The sequence below is a fragment of the Plectrocnemia conspersa genome, unplaced genomic scaffold, assembly GCF_051122295.1.
Source record: "Plectrocnemia conspersa isolate PC_06_02 unplaced genomic scaffold, ASM5112229v1 ptg000011l, whole genome shotgun sequence".
NCBI lineage: Eukaryota > Metazoa > Arthropoda > Insecta > Trichoptera > Polycentropodidae > Plectrocnemia > Plectrocnemia conspersa.
The window spans coordinates 21567014-21585785 of record NW_028277175.1 but is presented as its reverse complement, the minus strand read 5'-3'; the positions used below and the strand labels follow the sequence as shown (position 1 = coordinate 21585785).

The 18772-nt window shown below is 33.8% G+C and overlaps 1 protein-coding gene across 2 annotated transcripts in view; it reads right to left on the bottom strand.

Moving 5' to 3' along the window:
• The window catches only part of Tusp (WD40 superfamily protein Tusp), a 44737-nt gene that overhangs the window by 6968 nt on the left and 18997 nt on the right, over window positions 1-18772 (bottom strand). For both annotated transcript variants that reach the window (XM_088196811.1, XM_088196812.1), the window contains exons 3-8: window positions 1526-1708; window positions 1294-1467; window positions 849-1226; window positions 567-791; window positions 251-494; window positions 12-179 (exon numbers count right to left, since the gene is read on the bottom strand). In XM_088196811.1, the coding sequence (XP_088052937.1) occupies window positions 12-179; window positions 251-494; window positions 567-791; window positions 849-1226; window positions 1294-1467; window positions 1526-1708 (1372 nt within the window). The remainder of the gene's footprint in view (window positions 1-11; window positions 180-250; window positions 495-566; window positions 792-848; window positions 1227-1293; window positions 1468-1525; window positions 1709-18772) is intronic.

Here is an 18772-nt window from a genome sequence, read left to right as displayed (position 1 = left end):
TAAATACATACCCTCATCTTTATCACTGTCCGACGAATCAGTCATTGGATAATGTGGTGCTGCATGTGAAGAGGAACTTGAATTGCTATGAGCCGAAGAATTACCACTGCTGCTCGAACTGCAAGTTACTTCACCGGATGATCTCACTCGGAACCAATGTATATCATCAGAGTCAGCACCTGAAGTTAAACAATATATACATATAACAACATAATTTATAGATTTAATATATGCCTCTATGACTATTCACCTTCATACTGTGGATCGTATATTACAAACTCAGGTCTAATCTTGCTGATCCTTCTGCCTTTCAACAAAGGAACTAATCCGCCTAAATGTTCTAAGTAAAGTGTATAACTAACACCGGCTCCTCCGGCGTTTCCAGCCGTATTATTGCTATCTCCGCTTCTCCTCAACATGGTGCAATGCAATCTACCCATTCTGGCGGCCCTGCTTACGAATTCGCGCACAGCCGATGCTTCTGGAACACAACACTAATACACGTATGCTTTTATTATGCTATCAAAATAGTATCTAATAGTTAGATTTGATATTTGAGAGCTTACTGATATAGTGTGCGTGAAGAGAGTCGCAACTAAGGCAGCCATGCGCGGTGGTAACGGCAAAGCTGCCAGATGAGCGTGTCTTCTCAGAGCAGCTCTAACCCTCAGCCGTGCCAGCAATTGTAAAGAACCTAATCGTCTCCAAGCCCTAGCCACTTGCACCCCACACCCCGTCGCCACGAAAACCCTGCGATCGTTGTGACCCCAAGTCATCGCGGAAACTGGCATCTGAAACATATATTCGGTTGAAATCTTTCTAACCCAAATAACCGACTGAGTTCATACCTGAGTACCGGGAACTTCCGTGCAATACAGTAGAATGCCGCAGTCCGAATAAAACTTAATCATATTTTGATAAACGGGCGGGTCTAGAATTTTCCCTTCTTCTTCCAAAAGCACGCCAGCTACGGCCAAAAGCTCTCTAGAGTTGGACCACTCCATCGCCATGTATCTTCCGTCGAATTCTGTATGGACGTGTATGGGCGAAACATCGTCATAGTTTTTCAGCAGGTAGATGTATCCGTTCTGAAAGCTGCAAGCTAAAACGAAAGATCTCTCAGAAGCGTTGGTCACACCCGGTTCGGTGTCTTCGCCTTCTTCCATCTTGAACTTTTCGCAACTCCACGCCATGTTCGTGATGCCGACTTCCGAACCTAGTTGCACCTGAATCGATAATAAAAATTGCAATCAACTTTGCATTCGATTTGATTGAAAAATTATTCTAACAAACCTGTGATACCATCGCTCCGTGGACATCCATCACTATAATTTGACCTGAGGTCGTTCCAAAATAGACCTGTTGATCGTCTGGCGTCCAAATGCCACAGGTTATCGTAGATTCGAGGTTCAGCATGGAGGACCAATATCGTTGACCGGCTACGGAGCCCACGAGGACGAAACCATCCTAAAGATAATTTAATAAATGAATCGTTCAACAATATAAAATATTTTTAAAGGCATACCTGATAGCAAATTAGCGCCATTCGTCCATCGTGTGACCATGAGAAGTGAGTAACTGGGGTGTTTCTATCGTTTATAAGCTCTATGCTCCACCGTCCTTCGTATTTGATCCAGACGAAAATCACTCCTGAGCTATCGCACGAAGCCAGCTTTTGATATGGTTCGTTCCATTTCACCAAAATAACCTGAAACGATAAAATATATTTTTGATTAAAGCTAAAAATAGCTCAAAGGACTCCGTTAGAACTCATTATGTCGATGTAAATATAGCACAAGAATAATTTTTCAAACGATCAAGGTTCAGTTGTAAGCTCCTATTACAACTACTTTGTAGTTCACATGAAATACGTATAATGACTTTGAGTACACGAGCTTGTTAGAGTTTCTCGAGACTTCCTGTCGCCGATTGCTATAAATTCACATACCTAGGTAAGCGTTATATTCTAAAGGGAGTTCAGATCTTTGACCCAACATTTCCTAAGTTTAATTGGCTTCTATTGATCCGCACGCAGTTTAACCACATTTGCAGATATCACAGTAAAGCAACTCATACGGCAAAAATGTTAATAATACACATTAAAATTTAACAATATGTAAATCGAAGTTGAATCACGCAAACATACCTACCACACAAGAACGTTAGTATCGATCCGTTTCTTATTATAATTAATGGCGCATTACAAAGGACGCCATTTTTGATAATAAATAATTTATTAAACGCGCGGCAGCGCTTCAGACGTTTCGCTAACCAAATTTAAAATTCGCTTTTGCAAACGTAGCGGAAACGAATCTGATTAATAGTACATACTACTGCGCAATGGCGAAATTCACTTACTGAGATATACATGCATAAATATATATCTATTATATGTGAATCGGATGAACAAAGGCTTGTTTCAGGACTATAAATCATCCGCCTTAATACTATTCATTGTCGAGCTTTCATTGTTTTAATATTTTTTTGCAGAAATAAGAACGATATAATATATTGTCGAGATGAAGACAGCACCGAAATAAAACAAAAATATTGTGATTTTTTGATAATTTACAACACAAACGAGTAACAACTTAGCGAAAAGATTTGTAAATAACTCTCTTTTACTCTCCATTGATTTTTTAACTAGTACGATACTATATGTGCTATCTTACGCATAAAAAATGCCACTTACAATTTTCCAATAGCATATAACAATATGTGCATATCAACGTATAGTATATTTAACCAATTAATGCTTTTGAACGAGATAAACTCGCGCGCGGTGCATGTGTCGATTCGCACCAGCCCGAGTGACGCTCGCGTGTTTCGAAAACAAAATTTGTTTTCGAATTAAGTATTTTTTGCATTTTTCATTACTCTGTGTTTTATTTTTCAACTATTTTTCTTTTAAAATTATGTAAAAAATAATTTATTTATTTTAGATTAAATTAATACCATCGTGGCCTGACAGATTACCCCAATGCGCCACGATGATCGAAGACAAATTTTAAATTTACAAAACAAAAAAACGTATATATACATAAATAGAACAATACTTTAAAATAATAAACATAACAAAAAAATATAAAATATCAAAATTAAATGATACAAACTGGATCAGATCCTCGTAGCTATCATTAAACAGGTCAATATGTAATGCCAGCGTATTAAGGAGCCGGGTGGCCACAGCTATGGCGAGTCGGCAAGTGCGGACGTCCTAGTCCTAACGGCCATCAAAAAAAGACGCGATCGTGATTCTCGAAAATGTTCCGGAACCCAAAACTGGAATTCCTCGAGAATAGCTGCATTGTCGACAGCACCTTTTAGTAATTTGAAAAAATGCTTAGTGACATACAACTTTCTGCGAGATCTCAGCGAATCGTATCCCAACGCTTCTAAAAGAAAGGCGCTGGGATATAGGTACGGATAATAACCAAATGTCCTTTTGTAAAGGTATCTTAAATACCTTTTTTTAATTTTTTCCACAAAAGGGAATATTTGGCTATTCGGGGATTCCAAATTATATATCCCGATTCAAGAATGCTACGAACTGAGGTGTCATAGAGGATGCGAATAACTGACGGATCGTCAAAGTGAAAGGCATTCCTCATAACAAAGCCGAGCATCTTGGAAGATTTATCACAGACGTCGTGTATGTGTAGAGAGAACCTCCATTTGCTCTCGAAAGTGATTCCGAGATCTTTAATGGAAGTTTCTCTAGTCAAAATGTTACCACCGAGATGGTAGAAATAAGCTGATGGCGAATGGGATCGAGAAAATGACACAGTATGGCACTTTCCGACACTAAAGGGCAGACGGTTAACGGAAGCCCATCTCCATAGAGAGTCTAAATCACTTTGTAGAGAGAAGGAGTCATGCATTTATATAATTTTAAATAATCTGCGTACAGAAGAAAACTTGATTTTGTAATTGCTGTATTTATGTCATTAATAAATAACACAAAAAGCAGAGGGCCCAGATTGGATCCTTGAGGAACCCCCGAAGGGGTAAAATATTCTTTTGAGAATCGTCCACCATAGGTTACAAACTGTCTACGATTACTTAAATAGCTCGAGAATAACCAAGTTAAATTATCCGAGCAACCGAGGTTCGACAATTTTTTTTAAAATAACCTATGACAAACTTTGTCAAAGGCTTTTTCAAAATCTGTATACACGACGTCTACTTGAATTCCCGCATCGAGAGAAGTTGTCACCGTTTTGGTGAACGACAGAAGGTTAGTAACAGTGGAACGGGCAGGACGAAACCCGTGCTGTTGGTCTAACAAAACTTGCCGAAAGTGATTATAGAGATATTTATGAATAATTATTTCAAATAATTTAGCAGGAGCTGACAACACTGCGACTGGTCTATAATTCTTTATATATAATTTGTCACCCTTTTTATGAATAGGGGTGACTTTTGTGCATTTCCATAGATCAGGAAATGATGATGTCTTGAGAATCAGATCATAAATACATTTTAGAGGAGCAGCGAGACTGACTTCGCAACCCTTAAAAATAAAATCGGGAATTAAATCAAGTCCAGAAGAACGCCTTGTCTTTAATTTAATAAATCCGTATTTAAGCTCAGTTGAGTGCTCAGTTTCTTTGATGGTCAGTACTGAAGACCAAGAACATGAAGAAGGAAGAGACTGAGCAGAAGACGAAACATATTCCTCGAAAACAGAACGAATTATATATATAAAAAGAATTATAATATATTATATTAAAACATTGTTTTTGGTTATTTTTTTATTAAAAAACCCCAAGCATGAGGTGTTAAAATAAAATTACATTTTTTTGTCTGCAAATAGAAACCATAAACTATAAACAATTTTTAAATATTCCTGAATATTGTTTGGGAGAGGATATTTTCAAGTATTAAATAAAGAACATTTTTTTTAGATTCTAAAAAGGAAATAGAAGATTAGTAAAATTTTAGGGGCATAACAAAACCCTTCTCTAAAAATTATGAAAACTTGCTTCTGCTACAAAAAATTATATTAATAAGCTTTGATAAAATCAATGCGATATTAGCCAGAAGAATATTTTAAGAACCACGATCGTGAAGATAAAGTATTTCAACTTGCCCTAAGTTCTTAGATTCAGTGTTACTCTAAAATAATGATGCAAGTCCACAGTTTTACAATATATTCTTTAAATGCCTTTATTTTTGAAGTGTAATTAATTTTCTATTGCTTACATTTAAAATATCTTAAATAAATTTATGGATGCTATTATCAAAATACATATACAACTTTTAACATTTCATTTAGTGACTTTGCAAAATAAAAATACTTGAGCATCTAACAGTTATTTCAAAAAAACACGATAAAGGAAGCAGATTTGGTTCGTTCAGCGCAAACATTTTTTAATAGCTGATTATATCGCACGATTATATAATCCGATTAACTTTTGTTCTGATTACATCGCACGATTGCAATACGTAGAATCCTTATTACAAAAATAAATTAGATTTAACTTTTCCTAAAAAAACATGATATAATATCGAATTTCTCACTACGAAAAGATTTGAAATCCACTTATTACATATCAGTGTTCAATCTTTGATAATAATCAACACTTAAATATTGTTTTTAATAACAAATAATAACATCAGAGAAGCAACTTTAATTTTATTTATTAATATATATATATGTTAGCACTTTGTATGCGGGGGACGAGAATTTTCGTTTCATGACGCTTACCGGATAAAAACGGAAAACACGGAAGAATATATTTTTGTAATGCAATATTGGGATTTCGATACAGTGGAACGACTTTTTAACTAAAAAAAGCCGAATAATGCATATCTGTTTATAATTAATTATTAATTAAATACCAATATAATTTAAGAAGCGTATACATTTATACTCTAACAACGTTTCTTTGATAAAATATTGTAGTTTCGTATTATATCACATTTAATTATTAATACCCTAGAAAATATATTTTAATGCAAGAAACTAAGTATACCTAATTCGGTTAATTTGTTTTTCTTTCATTACTTTGTATGTTATTAATATCTTTAATAACAATATTTATAGTTGAAATTTCTGCTAATTTGCAATTTAATTAAAAAAAAATGCTATTGTAATAATGAGTGTTACGAGTATATTTATCTAAATCTGTCGTGGCATCTGAAAGCGAGCACACAAATAAACATTCTAAAAATACGCTTAATCAATGGCGGTTCATGCGCCGAAGATGGCGCTGTTATCTGCTTCTTTTTGTCGCGCATAATAATATACGGATGTGCGCGAAAAGCTCTGTGCGCTCAACTAACCGAAACTATCTTGAAAAATGGCAAGAAATCCATACATTTTTTACGAGCCTTCTGGGAAATGATTTCTTGTCTCTTGCTTTCAAGCGAAAAGGGTTGACGGAACACGCGAAACGCTTGAATAAATAAAATACTTCACAAGAATCTCGATCATAATAATCCAAAACGACTACGCTCAAAAGCACACATTTTTAAAATGTATATATATGAGTCAGCTAAAAAAATATATTATCTATTTTAGTACAGTAAATCACCTGTAACGGCAGCCTTATAAAAATAAAAAAATAAAATTTATAGAGCAAAAACAGAGGCATGTTGCTGCATCGAACTGACACTTTAAGAGCAAGGAAAAGTAAGGCTTTCAAATTAATTACATTGGAACGCAGAAGGGAAAATACAATATGATAATAAGAAACGTCTAAAGGATTTTGTAAGGCGAGCGAAAATTCTCTATATTTATACAATATTTTTATAATAAAACACGGCCTTCAAAATTATGTCGTAATTTTTCCAAGTAAATTTGCGTCGAGCTCATAGCACAAAATACTTTAAGCCGAACATTGTATAACAATTCTTGACTTTGGAAACTTTACAAAGACTAAAATCGAATTTGCATATGTATGGAGGAGAATTACTTTGTGAAACCTTATTTACTGAAAAACTTAAGGCGGTCGCTATTGCATTTCATTTAAATATGAACATACTATTGTATAAATATTCATATTATATAGAGACAAAATCGTGCAAACGATAATATTTATATTTATTTATTTATTTAAATTAAATTAAGACCATCATGTTCTAACAGGTTATCCCAATGCGTCACGATGATCAAATAAATAAACAATACATTGTATTATTACAATACGCTCAAAAAATAATCCATGGTAAGAAATAGAAAAAAAAATGAATATTAAAATTAAACTATATGAACTGAACCAGCTCCTCGTAATTGCCATTAAACAGATAAATATGCAATTTCAACGTATTGAAGAGCCGGGTGGCGACAATCATAGGCGAGTCGGCTAGTACAAACTTCCTGAGCATTAGAAGAGGATGCGATCGTGATTCTGATGAAACTCAAAACTGGAATTTCTTTAGAATAATTTGATTGTCGACAGAACCCCTCAGTAGTTTGAATAAATAATGCGAGAACTCAGCGAATCACATCCAAACGCTCCTATAAGAAAGGTGCTGGAATACAAGAACGGATTAGTATCTCAAAAACATTTTCGATTAAGAGGGAAAATTTGGTTATTCGGTCTAAATTCTAGATCGCGATTTTAAATACTGCAAACTAAAGTGTCATACACGAATAACTAAAGGATCGTGAAAGTGATATGCGTTCCTCATAAAAAAACCCGAGCATCTTGAAAGATTTACGCAGTTGCAGTTTACGTGTAGAAGGAATCTCCACTTGCTCTCAAAAGTGATTTCGAGATGCATTTAAACAATTTTAAGTTATCTCCATACAGAGTGAAGCTTGAATTTGTTACTACTGAAATAACGTGAAGAACAGAGGGGCCATGTTAAACCCTCAAGGAAACCTCAAAGAGGTGAAATATTATTTTCACATCGGCTGCCATAGATTACAAACTGTCTTCGATCGCTCTCATAACTCGAGAATAACCGAGTTAAATCATCCGACAATTTTTTTAATAATAACCTATGACAAACCTTGTCGAATGCATTTTCAAAATCCGTGTACACGGATACTTGAATTGAGATATTTTGTCACCATTTTGGTGAAAGACGGAAGATTAGTTACAGTGGAATGGACGGGACGAAATCTTGCCAAAAGTGATGAAAGACGTATTTATGGAACAATTTAGCATAAACCAACTGATACATATTTATGTATGCACAATTTGCCACACATTTTATGAACATGTGTGACTTTTGTGCATTTCCAAAGATCACTAAATGACGACATCTTTAAAGAATCAGAGCGGGAGTGAAATCGGGAACCAAAGTTAGGCTCAAAAGAACTCCCTGCTCCGTCTCAACTACTCAAAGCCGTATTTTAGATCAGAGCGCTTAATTTCTTTGATGGTCAGTACTGAAGCATTAGTACAAAGAAGGGAGCAACTGAGCGGATATGTATTGTATAATATTTCTTTTGACATGTGGATAAGCTGAACCAGAATAAAAAGTTAGTTATTGAAAATAGTACTTTTAATTGAGACGTATGTAAAATTAATATATAATTATACGTAATGTTTTAATGTGTATTTAATATCTAGATTGCATGTTTATTATTACGCAAAGGAAATGCGGGAGACACTTCTTGGTACGATTGTCAGATAGGTTCATAATGAGCGCTTTATTCTATTTATTTTTTTTGATCCTGTGAAATTGGATTGAGATAATCATCGGCTCAAATACAATCAAAGATAATAATGTAATTTTCTCCACAAAAAAAAACTGAATTTTTCAAATCGACTTTAAACAACTTCATTTGCATCAAAGTTGCATTTTCAAATGGCACACATTATAATGGTTTAGCGCAAACTGTGCCTTAACGTGCGACAACTTTGAACGATAAAGTAAAGTAAGTTAGTATCGCGGTACTAACGTACGATAAAATAATACACTCCAGGTTTTTAATTTTCTTTCCTGCGTTAATATTACTTCAGGGTCGTTTTAATTTATTTTTTTATTATTCGTCCGAGCAAAATTTATGTATTGGCGTAGGCGCCATTAAAATTGCGACCTTTTAATTACGACAATCTTATTGTTTCGCTTTTGACGCAGTCGTAGAGCGCTTGAATGCACGAACTTGTATGTATAGAATATTTTTTCTCACTCAGTTTTTAATTAAAACTGTAGAGCGTGAGTACTCGACATCGAAAACTCCGACTTTTGACATTTTAAGTATGCCATAGATACAAAGATGTAATATCTTATTGTTGTACTCAAATACTTTTACTGTTTATCTGACTCTGAATTCAGATAACAGCGCATAAAGTTTAAGCGGTTAGAAATGGCGAAGGGATGAGATCAGAGCCTTGGTCCCGCGGGAAAAAGTAAAATATAGGTTAACATTTGATAATAAAAAACATAACCAAGTCATTTATAATGTAAACAAAATCTAAATGGACATAATTTTCTTGTTCGATTGATAAAAATGTCGTTACTTCGATTGTTAAAAATGTCGTTACGTTCGATTGATAAAAAAAGGGTTTCATATAAATAACACGCAAGGATTTTCCGGTGCATTGAATGAATATTTATTTGCTACGAATAAAATATATACAATATTCCCGTTGTACAACTCGCCCTCAGAGATGTCCATCAAGCAAATGTTACTTTCTAAAGGCGTATACATATTTCGTTTCTCTAAGACGTGAGTGCCACAATTGGCTGGATGATCGCTGCATGATTGTGATTCGTCAGCGAGTTTTGCAACCCTTAATACTTAAGGCTGGTCTCCAATGGAGACTTGACAGATTCGGCCCAAATGGCAGACGCGCCCCCACCGGCAGAAAAACAAAGATACGGCCTAAGAGATATAGAGGATCTGACCTCCACACTCACTGCCGCCTACAAGACCCCTTAGGATCATCCACAGAACATTATCCTTCCGCCAGCTTCTCCACCACTGCTCGGAGAAAATGCTACTCGCCTATCACAATATATGTAATATAATCTAATAAATTATTACTAGCTTCCAATTGTGTCCTTTTGGCTGCGAAATCACATCCCTTAGGGTTACTAAACCTTAAAATTATATAATATATTTTTAATTAAAAAAAAATGCATTTGACAATTAATTTGTAGTTTATTAAGCGGTGGCTGCAAAACGCTAACTTAAAATAGTAGCTAGTTTCAAAATATTTTTATCGTTTATTATTGATGTTACATGAAACGATTTAATAAATCTTCTTCCAGTTCGTCCAAGTGCGACCATGGGTGGGAAGATTTAAAAGTTTTAGAGAAACTTTAGATCTTTAAAATTGATTTCTTTCTCGAACAATCATAAAATATACATAAGTATACACTTTCATTGAAAATGGTCTCTTTTCGGTACTTTCGACTTTCGCTTCGAACTCGCCAAAGAAGGAATCCCTTAACTGAAATTTTAATCTGCCGCCGAAAAGTAAATAACGGGGTGCCGACAGAAAGTTAAATGAGCAAACGCCGTCGAGTCGGCCGTAAAAAACGGCCAAAGTTTAATTAACGAACGTGCTCTGATATAGCGCCGCTTCGCAAACGAGGATTAAAGAAAGGAAAATTGAGGAAACACCGGCGCCATTATTGTCTGACGTGCGATATAGCGTCGCCATTGTTTTTCTTCTCCTGCGGCGCTTGCACGGGATAAGCCAAATACGCCAAAGCCAGTCTTGTTGTTTAGCTGCTTTTTCGTACACGTCCGTTGGTACGCACATTAGCGTTTTGTCATCTATTCACTTTTCCACTTCATATTAATTTGTACGAAGAGTTATATCTTTCACTAATAAGCAAGTATATTCATTTTTAAGCATACATTATACAGATTGTACAAAAAAATAATTAACAGATATAAATAACGGACTATATAAATTTGTTTCAGTACCGAACATGGCTTGACTTTTAGAAACTTTATTCGACAAGAAAATAACAATTAATATAGAAAAAAGAACATGAAGCTAAATCCTGTAGCTTAGCGTAGCTTCGATTTTATTTGGTTTCATTCTTTCGTTGAAGATATTCCTATGATATTCCTATGCATCCCTCAACTATTTCGATTACAATTTTATTATATACAGATTACTTCAGTAGCATCCAGAAGTACATGATTGACAGTTAATGTTCAATTTTGATCCTCTCATGGGCAATATCAGTTTCGTATTTGATCTAACGAATCAGTACATCAAATAGTACACGAGTACCAAGTACCTTTACACACAAAAAACAATTTAAAAGTAAATTAAATTAAATACATTATAAAGATTAATAGCTAAACGTTAGTATTATGTACATTTTTGCGGCAGATCCGTTTTCCTACGTTCTGTAAAGGGTTTTCCCTCTTTTTGTGTAATAAAACCAATAAAACGACGGAGAGCTCTTTCTGCTACCCACCCCATTACCGCCCACGAACGAAATAAAAACGAGCGACGGTTGTGTCGAATGTTAATAATTTACAGAAATATTTCAGGCGGTCTAGGTTGAACGTAATAATGAAAACTTGGCGTAATTGATACGACGAAACCTTCCAGGTGCATTTAAATTAAAGGGGAGGTCGGCATTGTTTTAAATGCTACCATAAATACGAACAAAAAAGTTCATCGTCCTAATAAAATAGAACTGTGTGTATATTATTAAAATTATGTCTAATTAAATTAATTCAATACTTAAAATACGTCTGAGACAAATAATTGAATAACGTATGATTTTACTAATATATATAATAGAAGCTTGGTACTTTATGTATATTTTATTACATACGTAAATTACATTACCGCATCGTCACACGTGAAGAAAAATAGATAATATTATATCATAATGTCATAAGGAAAACACTGAGAAAATGTGTATAAAAACCCAAGCTAACGGCACAGGGGAAAGGCATTGTAAAGAAAAGGTCATTCTTATCTCTTTTATGGCTCACGTATGCCTCATAATTTTCTTAGTTATATACATATTACTTAATTTTTCAACCGTTTTATAAGCGTCTAGTAATATATATTATTTCATGAAGAATAAACTGAAATTATATTAATCCGGTAAAAAATAATTAATTTGCAGTGCTTTTCTGCCATTATTACATAGGAATATAAGACTTCTGTTATTCGCCTTTTACCACTTTAAATTCACCGTTATTCTACGGCTTGTTATTATTACTACTTGAGAGTATTAATTACGAATATCTTATGGAATCGCAAGTTCGTCCTTAATTTTCTACCTACATCATCAGTTATTTCAATTAAAATATAATATTTATTCTAAGTGGTTTTGTTATCACACTAGAAAGGGTAGCGACATGAAGTTACAGATTAAATTATGACGAACTGAATCAAAATCATATTAGTTTAACAAAATCATAAATCTGTATGCGTAATTCATAAAATTTTCCAAAAAAAATAAAACTTTTTATGGTAACTATTATCTACTGTTACTATGTATATATACATAAATAACTTTTATGTTTAGTTTATATCTATAAACATACCCTCGAGTTAATCCTTAATAAACCTACAAATATAATACAGTTTGTGAAGCGTAATGATTTAGAATTTGCTTATAACGAATTCATTCACAAAGACAAATATTGTACTGAACCATTTAAAATATATATAAGCAGTCCTATTTTTACAAAACGTTAATTTCAATAAGTAAAATTTACAAATATTACTAATTTATAAATACACGTTTACAGATTTATTATTAGCTGCAACATAATAAAAATAAGAATATAACATAAAAACGTTAGTGGTTATAATTTAAGAGGAAACGAACAAAAAAAACCTTTTACAATTTAACTGTATTAAGTGATAATTTTAGTATACAGTAGGTCCCCAGTAACACGGTAAATTGGGAACATGCTATTTGGGTGCGTGCAGTTGGGGGATTTATTTTACAATACATACGTACGAATCAGACGCGTGTGGTGAGATATCCTCCCTTTGGCTCATTCACACATAAAGTAACAGGCATCCAAATAGCACGTCTTCAATTTACCGTGTTATTGGGGGGGGGGGTCTACTGTATTTAGCTGAAGAACTGAACCCATCGATATATGTTCTTCAGACTCTAGAGATAATTGTGCCTTGGCCTTTTTTTATTATAATTTAATGTTATGAAAATAATAAGTTTTTTAATTATTAATGTATAAAATGTATTAAAGGTGTATTATATATTATTTTTGAGCTATGTTTTGAATGCAATTTATAAAAAAAAACATTATTGGTGTTACTTCACACCGATGTGGCACATCTAAAATTGATGAGCACCATTCCACATAATTTTTTCCAGCTCTTCATAGCTATCGAGAAGAGCGTTTTCAAGCGCTGACGTCTTGGCTGTAACGAACAAGAATAAGGGACGCGATCAAGCACTGACGGATTAAAGACACCGTCCTATAGCAACTTTAAATAGTGCTTTATAAATGCAATAAATTGTATCCCAAAGCTCCTATTAAAAAACGTCAGGATACAAATACGGATATGACCCTCACTCTTTCAGTATAAATCGTTTCGCTTGGATTCTAGACAATGGAGCCATATTCCAGGACGCTACGAACTCGCATATCGCATAGAATGCGAATCTCGCGAGTGAAACGCGCTCCGCATAACGAAGCCGAGCATCACCAACGCCTTATTGCAAACTAATAAAAAAAACTCTACCTCTGCTCGAACGTCACTCCCAAATCATCGACGGAAGTATTATATTTCTGCTTAAAACACTTCCACCTTAGCTGTAAGAAAGTTGCGCCTGTGAATCTTTCAATTCAATGTGATAAACTGTCAATCAAACCACCCCACAATGACTCCGTGTCTTTATGTGAAGAGAGTGAATTCTGAAACACTTTCAGGTCATCCGCATATAATAAATTATATGTATAATGTATGTCGTTAATAAAGAACAAAAAGGCAGAGAACCTAGATTGTATCGCTGTGGTACTCCAGAATGAGCGAAATACTAAAATGTTGTAATAAACTATATGTTAAAATGGGCCTGATAATTGTTTGTATATCAAGTTTTTATTTTTGGTAGTAACGTGCTCTTCCTATTAAATATCGGTTTGAAGGCCGCAATGACAGCAAGCTCCAAAATAATAGCTTGAAGTCCAGATAGAACCCTGAGTATTTAACGCTTGATTTTCATTATTCGTTACTGCCATGAGGCTTTGGCAAATTTTGTCTACGTTTATTAAATATAATTGACTTTGTTTTATTCCGCTTGATTTCAATTTTCCACATCTCAAAATATTTATTTAAGATTTCAAAAGATTTCTGTAGTTTATTTGCGGTAGATTTAAGACCGTTGATTTAAGAGTAGCACTCGCTAATGTACATACTAGATAAACTCGTATTGTCTTTTAATGTTGGGATATGCTTCGCTTACAAGATAAACAGAAACGGTCCGAGCAAACTTCCCCGAGGAACTCCAGTTACAATTTTACGCGGTATCGAGTGTTCATTATTTACTGAAACATGATAGCCTCTGCTTCTCAGGTATGAGCGTATTAAATGTAGCAGATAGTTGGGGGTCTTATCTTTTTATAGCTTGTGCATCAAACCGTCATGTCATGCAATATCAACAGTTTTTTTTTAAATTTAACATTAAAAGGCCCGTACTCTTTTTCATATTAAATTAGCGCATATGCTCCATCAAACTATTAAGTTGATGTGTCATCATTAATTTTATTTCTAGAAATTATTTTAAACAATTTTTTTTTATAATTTAAGCAAAGCTAATCTGAATTGTAGAATCCTTTTCGGGTGAATTTTAGCGTAAATACCATCAAAGTCCATCCTGCAACTCTGCATAATTTTACACTGCGCTGCATAGGTACGTATTATATATTATTTTTTAAATTGCACACCCCTCTGAGAACAATTACTTCAATTTATCTCCGCCACACGCTCCGACTAATTCGAAAGCGGGATGTTTGAAAGACGACCCCCCGCGGGTCATGCTGTAACCAAGACGATTATTTACACGAACGTCACGTTTTCACTATTTACCCCTAACGAGCAAATATTGTGTCGTACAAGGGACAGTTTCAAGCTCGAATCGGCGCTGCCCGAGTTCGCTTATTAATATTCAGATTAAACGCATTACACGATGGCGCCGCATGGCCACTTAGCGCTATCAAAAATGTACAGCGGAAAGGTGTTTTGTAAATAAATTAGTCCTTTCGGTCATATTTAGCAGCGTCTAGGGAGGGTTAGAATGCAGACACGATCCACCATAAGTTAGCAAGGGCACTTCCCTTGGGTGCCGAGAGTGTGGTAAACGGCGAGCGAAAGAGGGCATTGTTGTGTGGGTTTAGATGGGAAATTCGGGTCGTTTCAGTTGAGATGGGAGTTTTGCGTGGACAAAGAAAATATTGGACGATAAACGCGGGATGGAACATTATGGTAAAATTTAATAAAAGTTATTTATTCGGTACGACAAACACTAACTTAAAAAAATATGTAGGATATGTCGTGTGATACATACACCGCTTTAGTAGTATGTAATGCTTTTATATAACATATTATTATGTTTTATATTGTAGATTTATTGCTAATGTGTATTAAAACATATTAGTTTTTTCATCACAATTAATTGGATATATGTCTACACCTCCTCCATACGATTGAACATCATTTGATCGATTTAAATCAAATTTCGCACATTCATACAAACTCTTCAATATACTATGTTCACCACATCTAAATTTATACAACTCATATAATCTAAATGTTGAAAGCACTCGATGAAAAATGCATATTTTAATTAATATAAAATATTTTGAAACTTTTTACCGAGTATCATTCTCATTTTTCGTGACTCTTATTCTGAGTAATTAAAAAATGGTTGATTTAGTTGTTTTAGCATGTAATGATAAATAAATAAATAGAGTGTAAAAAAATCAGCCATATAATAAACATTATATTTGTAAATAATCAATAACATGTTAATTTTGTTGAAAAAATCCTGATATGCTTTTCTAGAAATTTTCTTTCAATTTATTTCATCGCTCATTCTCTTAAATTAAAATTATTCCTCAGATGTTTTATTTTAAAATAAATTCCTTTCACAAAACCATCAAGCAATGTTACAACAATACTAGTATTCTGTTTTAAATTGAGTGAAGGAGCAAAAGACGTTCGTTTTTATTTGATTTTGCCATAAGGCTCATCTGACAGTTTTAAATACAAGAACTGATAATAAACAAGCATTATAGTGTCATAGAGAACATGAATAACTGACGGATCGTTAAAAGATGCTTTTTAGTGGAAGTTTATTGAGTCAGAATCAGTGGCGTAGTCAGGATTTTGTCAAGAAAAAAGGCAAGATAATTTTTGTAATCTATATTTAATTAACATAAAATACCGCCAAGTGGGTCCAGACCCTCCAGACCCCCCCCCCCCCTTACGCTACGTAACTGGCCAGAATGTTCCCACCAAGATCATACGAATAACCTTACAGCGAACAGGATCGATAATATGACACAGTATCAGTGGCGTAGCTATGGTGTGGCGGAGGGGGCGGGCCGCCCCGGGCGGCACTTGCTTGGGGGCGGGCCGCCCCGGGCGGCACTTGCTTGGGGGCGGCATATTCGCGATGGAATCGTCTAGTGTGGTTCTTAACCCTAAATGCACTAAAACATATATAAATAACAAGAGCTTAATAATAACCAATTTATTATTTTAAGAAATGCTGATTTTATGACCCTGCAAAAATTGTATGAGGGGGGACGGCAATCTTAAGGATCGCCCTGGGCGGTACATACCCTAGCTACGCCACTGCATAGTATGGCACTTTCTGACAGTGTTGACGGGAGCTCCATAAAGAATCTAAATCACTTTGTAGAGAGGAATCCGCAACAAATCGAATATACTTAAACAATTCTAAATCATCTGCATACATAACAAAAATTTAATTTATAACAATCGTATTTATGTCATTAAAAAACCGCGAAAAACAGAGTTGAACCCTTGGGAAATTAGAGGTAAAATATTTTTTCGACAATCGGCCGTAATATATTACAAACTGTCTATGATCGTCCAAATAACTTAAAAATAACCGAGTTAAATCATCCGAGCAACCGAGGTCCTACATTTTTTTTAATAATAACCCATGACAAACCTTGTCAAATGCCTTCTCAATACGTACAATATAATACGTATACTTGTATTCCCGCATCGAGAGACTTTGTCACCATTTTGTTGAAATATGGAAGTTTAGTAACAGTGGAACGGGCGGGACGAAACCCATGCGGCTGGTTCAACAAAACTTGCTGAAAAGTGATTGAAGACGTATTTACATATAACTAGCGGACCCTACGAACTTAGTATATGTATATGAATTAAATAAATACAATTCAAGTTCGATATCAATTTATTTATTCAATTAAAATTACATGAATAGAATTATGTGGAATAATTATTTTTTTCTGTTTAATTGCTGTTTTTTTTTTTGATAGTGTTTTTTTCTTCTTCTTTGGCCAATAAAATGTACAATATCAATTCAATATTAATTTTATTTCAATTAAATAAATTGAAATTACTGAATTAATGAAACAATGCTCTGGGAGTATATATATGTTTTTTGTGATTTCTATAGTATGTTTTTTGTGATTTCATTTGGCGCATATACAAACAAATTGTTTTTTCCACACATATAATTGACCATGAGGAAAACATGCATTCTCCAAATTCAATCCACATACTTGCAATGATTGACTTTGTGATTTGTTTATCGTTATTTTAAAACCCAGTTTAATTGCAAATTGCAATGGTTTGGTAATTAGCGACTTTTTTATAAACCCATTTTTTAAATCTTATAATAATTACTAGCTCGAAGAAAGCTGAAATCTAAATGTTTGATTTATAATTATACACTCTAATATTATTCATAAAATAATTAAGCTCTTAAAATGTATATTTAAATTAAATATCTGCTAACAAGATTGTACAATAAATTATTTATTTAAAAATCAGTTATAAGTTATGAAGAAAAAAAAACATATTTTTCACAAAGGAAAGTATAAATCACGGAAAATTCCAGGTGATGTGATTTAAAAATACATAATAATAAAATAAAGTAAGGACCTTTCACCGGTTATAAATTTTACAACGAATTATTTTTATATATTTTATATAGATACGTGTGTATCTTAATTTTGCGATGAATTCCTCGTGTTCATAATATAAAGACGCTTAGATGATTCGAACAGAAAACAACCAAAAATCTTCAAATATAAATACATATATTATATATACTGTCTATTCTAAAAAATATGTTGAATTATGATCTCATATTATTTTACCACAATATAAAGCATTGTAGACAACAATTAACAGTATAAAAACAATCGCCAATTTGATTGAAATTTGGAAATGTATATAATATACGTAATTATAACTATCGTTAAAATTTACTTTTCATGATAAAATGTCAATTTAAGTATCGTTACCACTGTAATAATACACTCAACCTAATAACATGTTTTCAAATTACAATCTGTCATAAATATCTTACTGGCTGAAGCTATTCTACATATTTAGCGAGATATGTATCTCTCGCAAACGCTCAAATATAAAAATAGCCAAAAAATACAGTCGCGTGTGATGTTGCCGTTATAGATATTTTTATCATGTTGTATGTTCCCTGTGTCGTTAATTTCTTACAATCGAAAAAATCAATATTTAGACGGATGTTCAAAAGTGCGAAATTGTAAATTTTGGCTGGAAAAAATCCGCATTATGGTGTAAATCTTAAAGTTGAAGAATGTCTTTATTATAAATACTTAACGAACAGGGAGAGCATCGCACAAAGTAATGCGACAGTA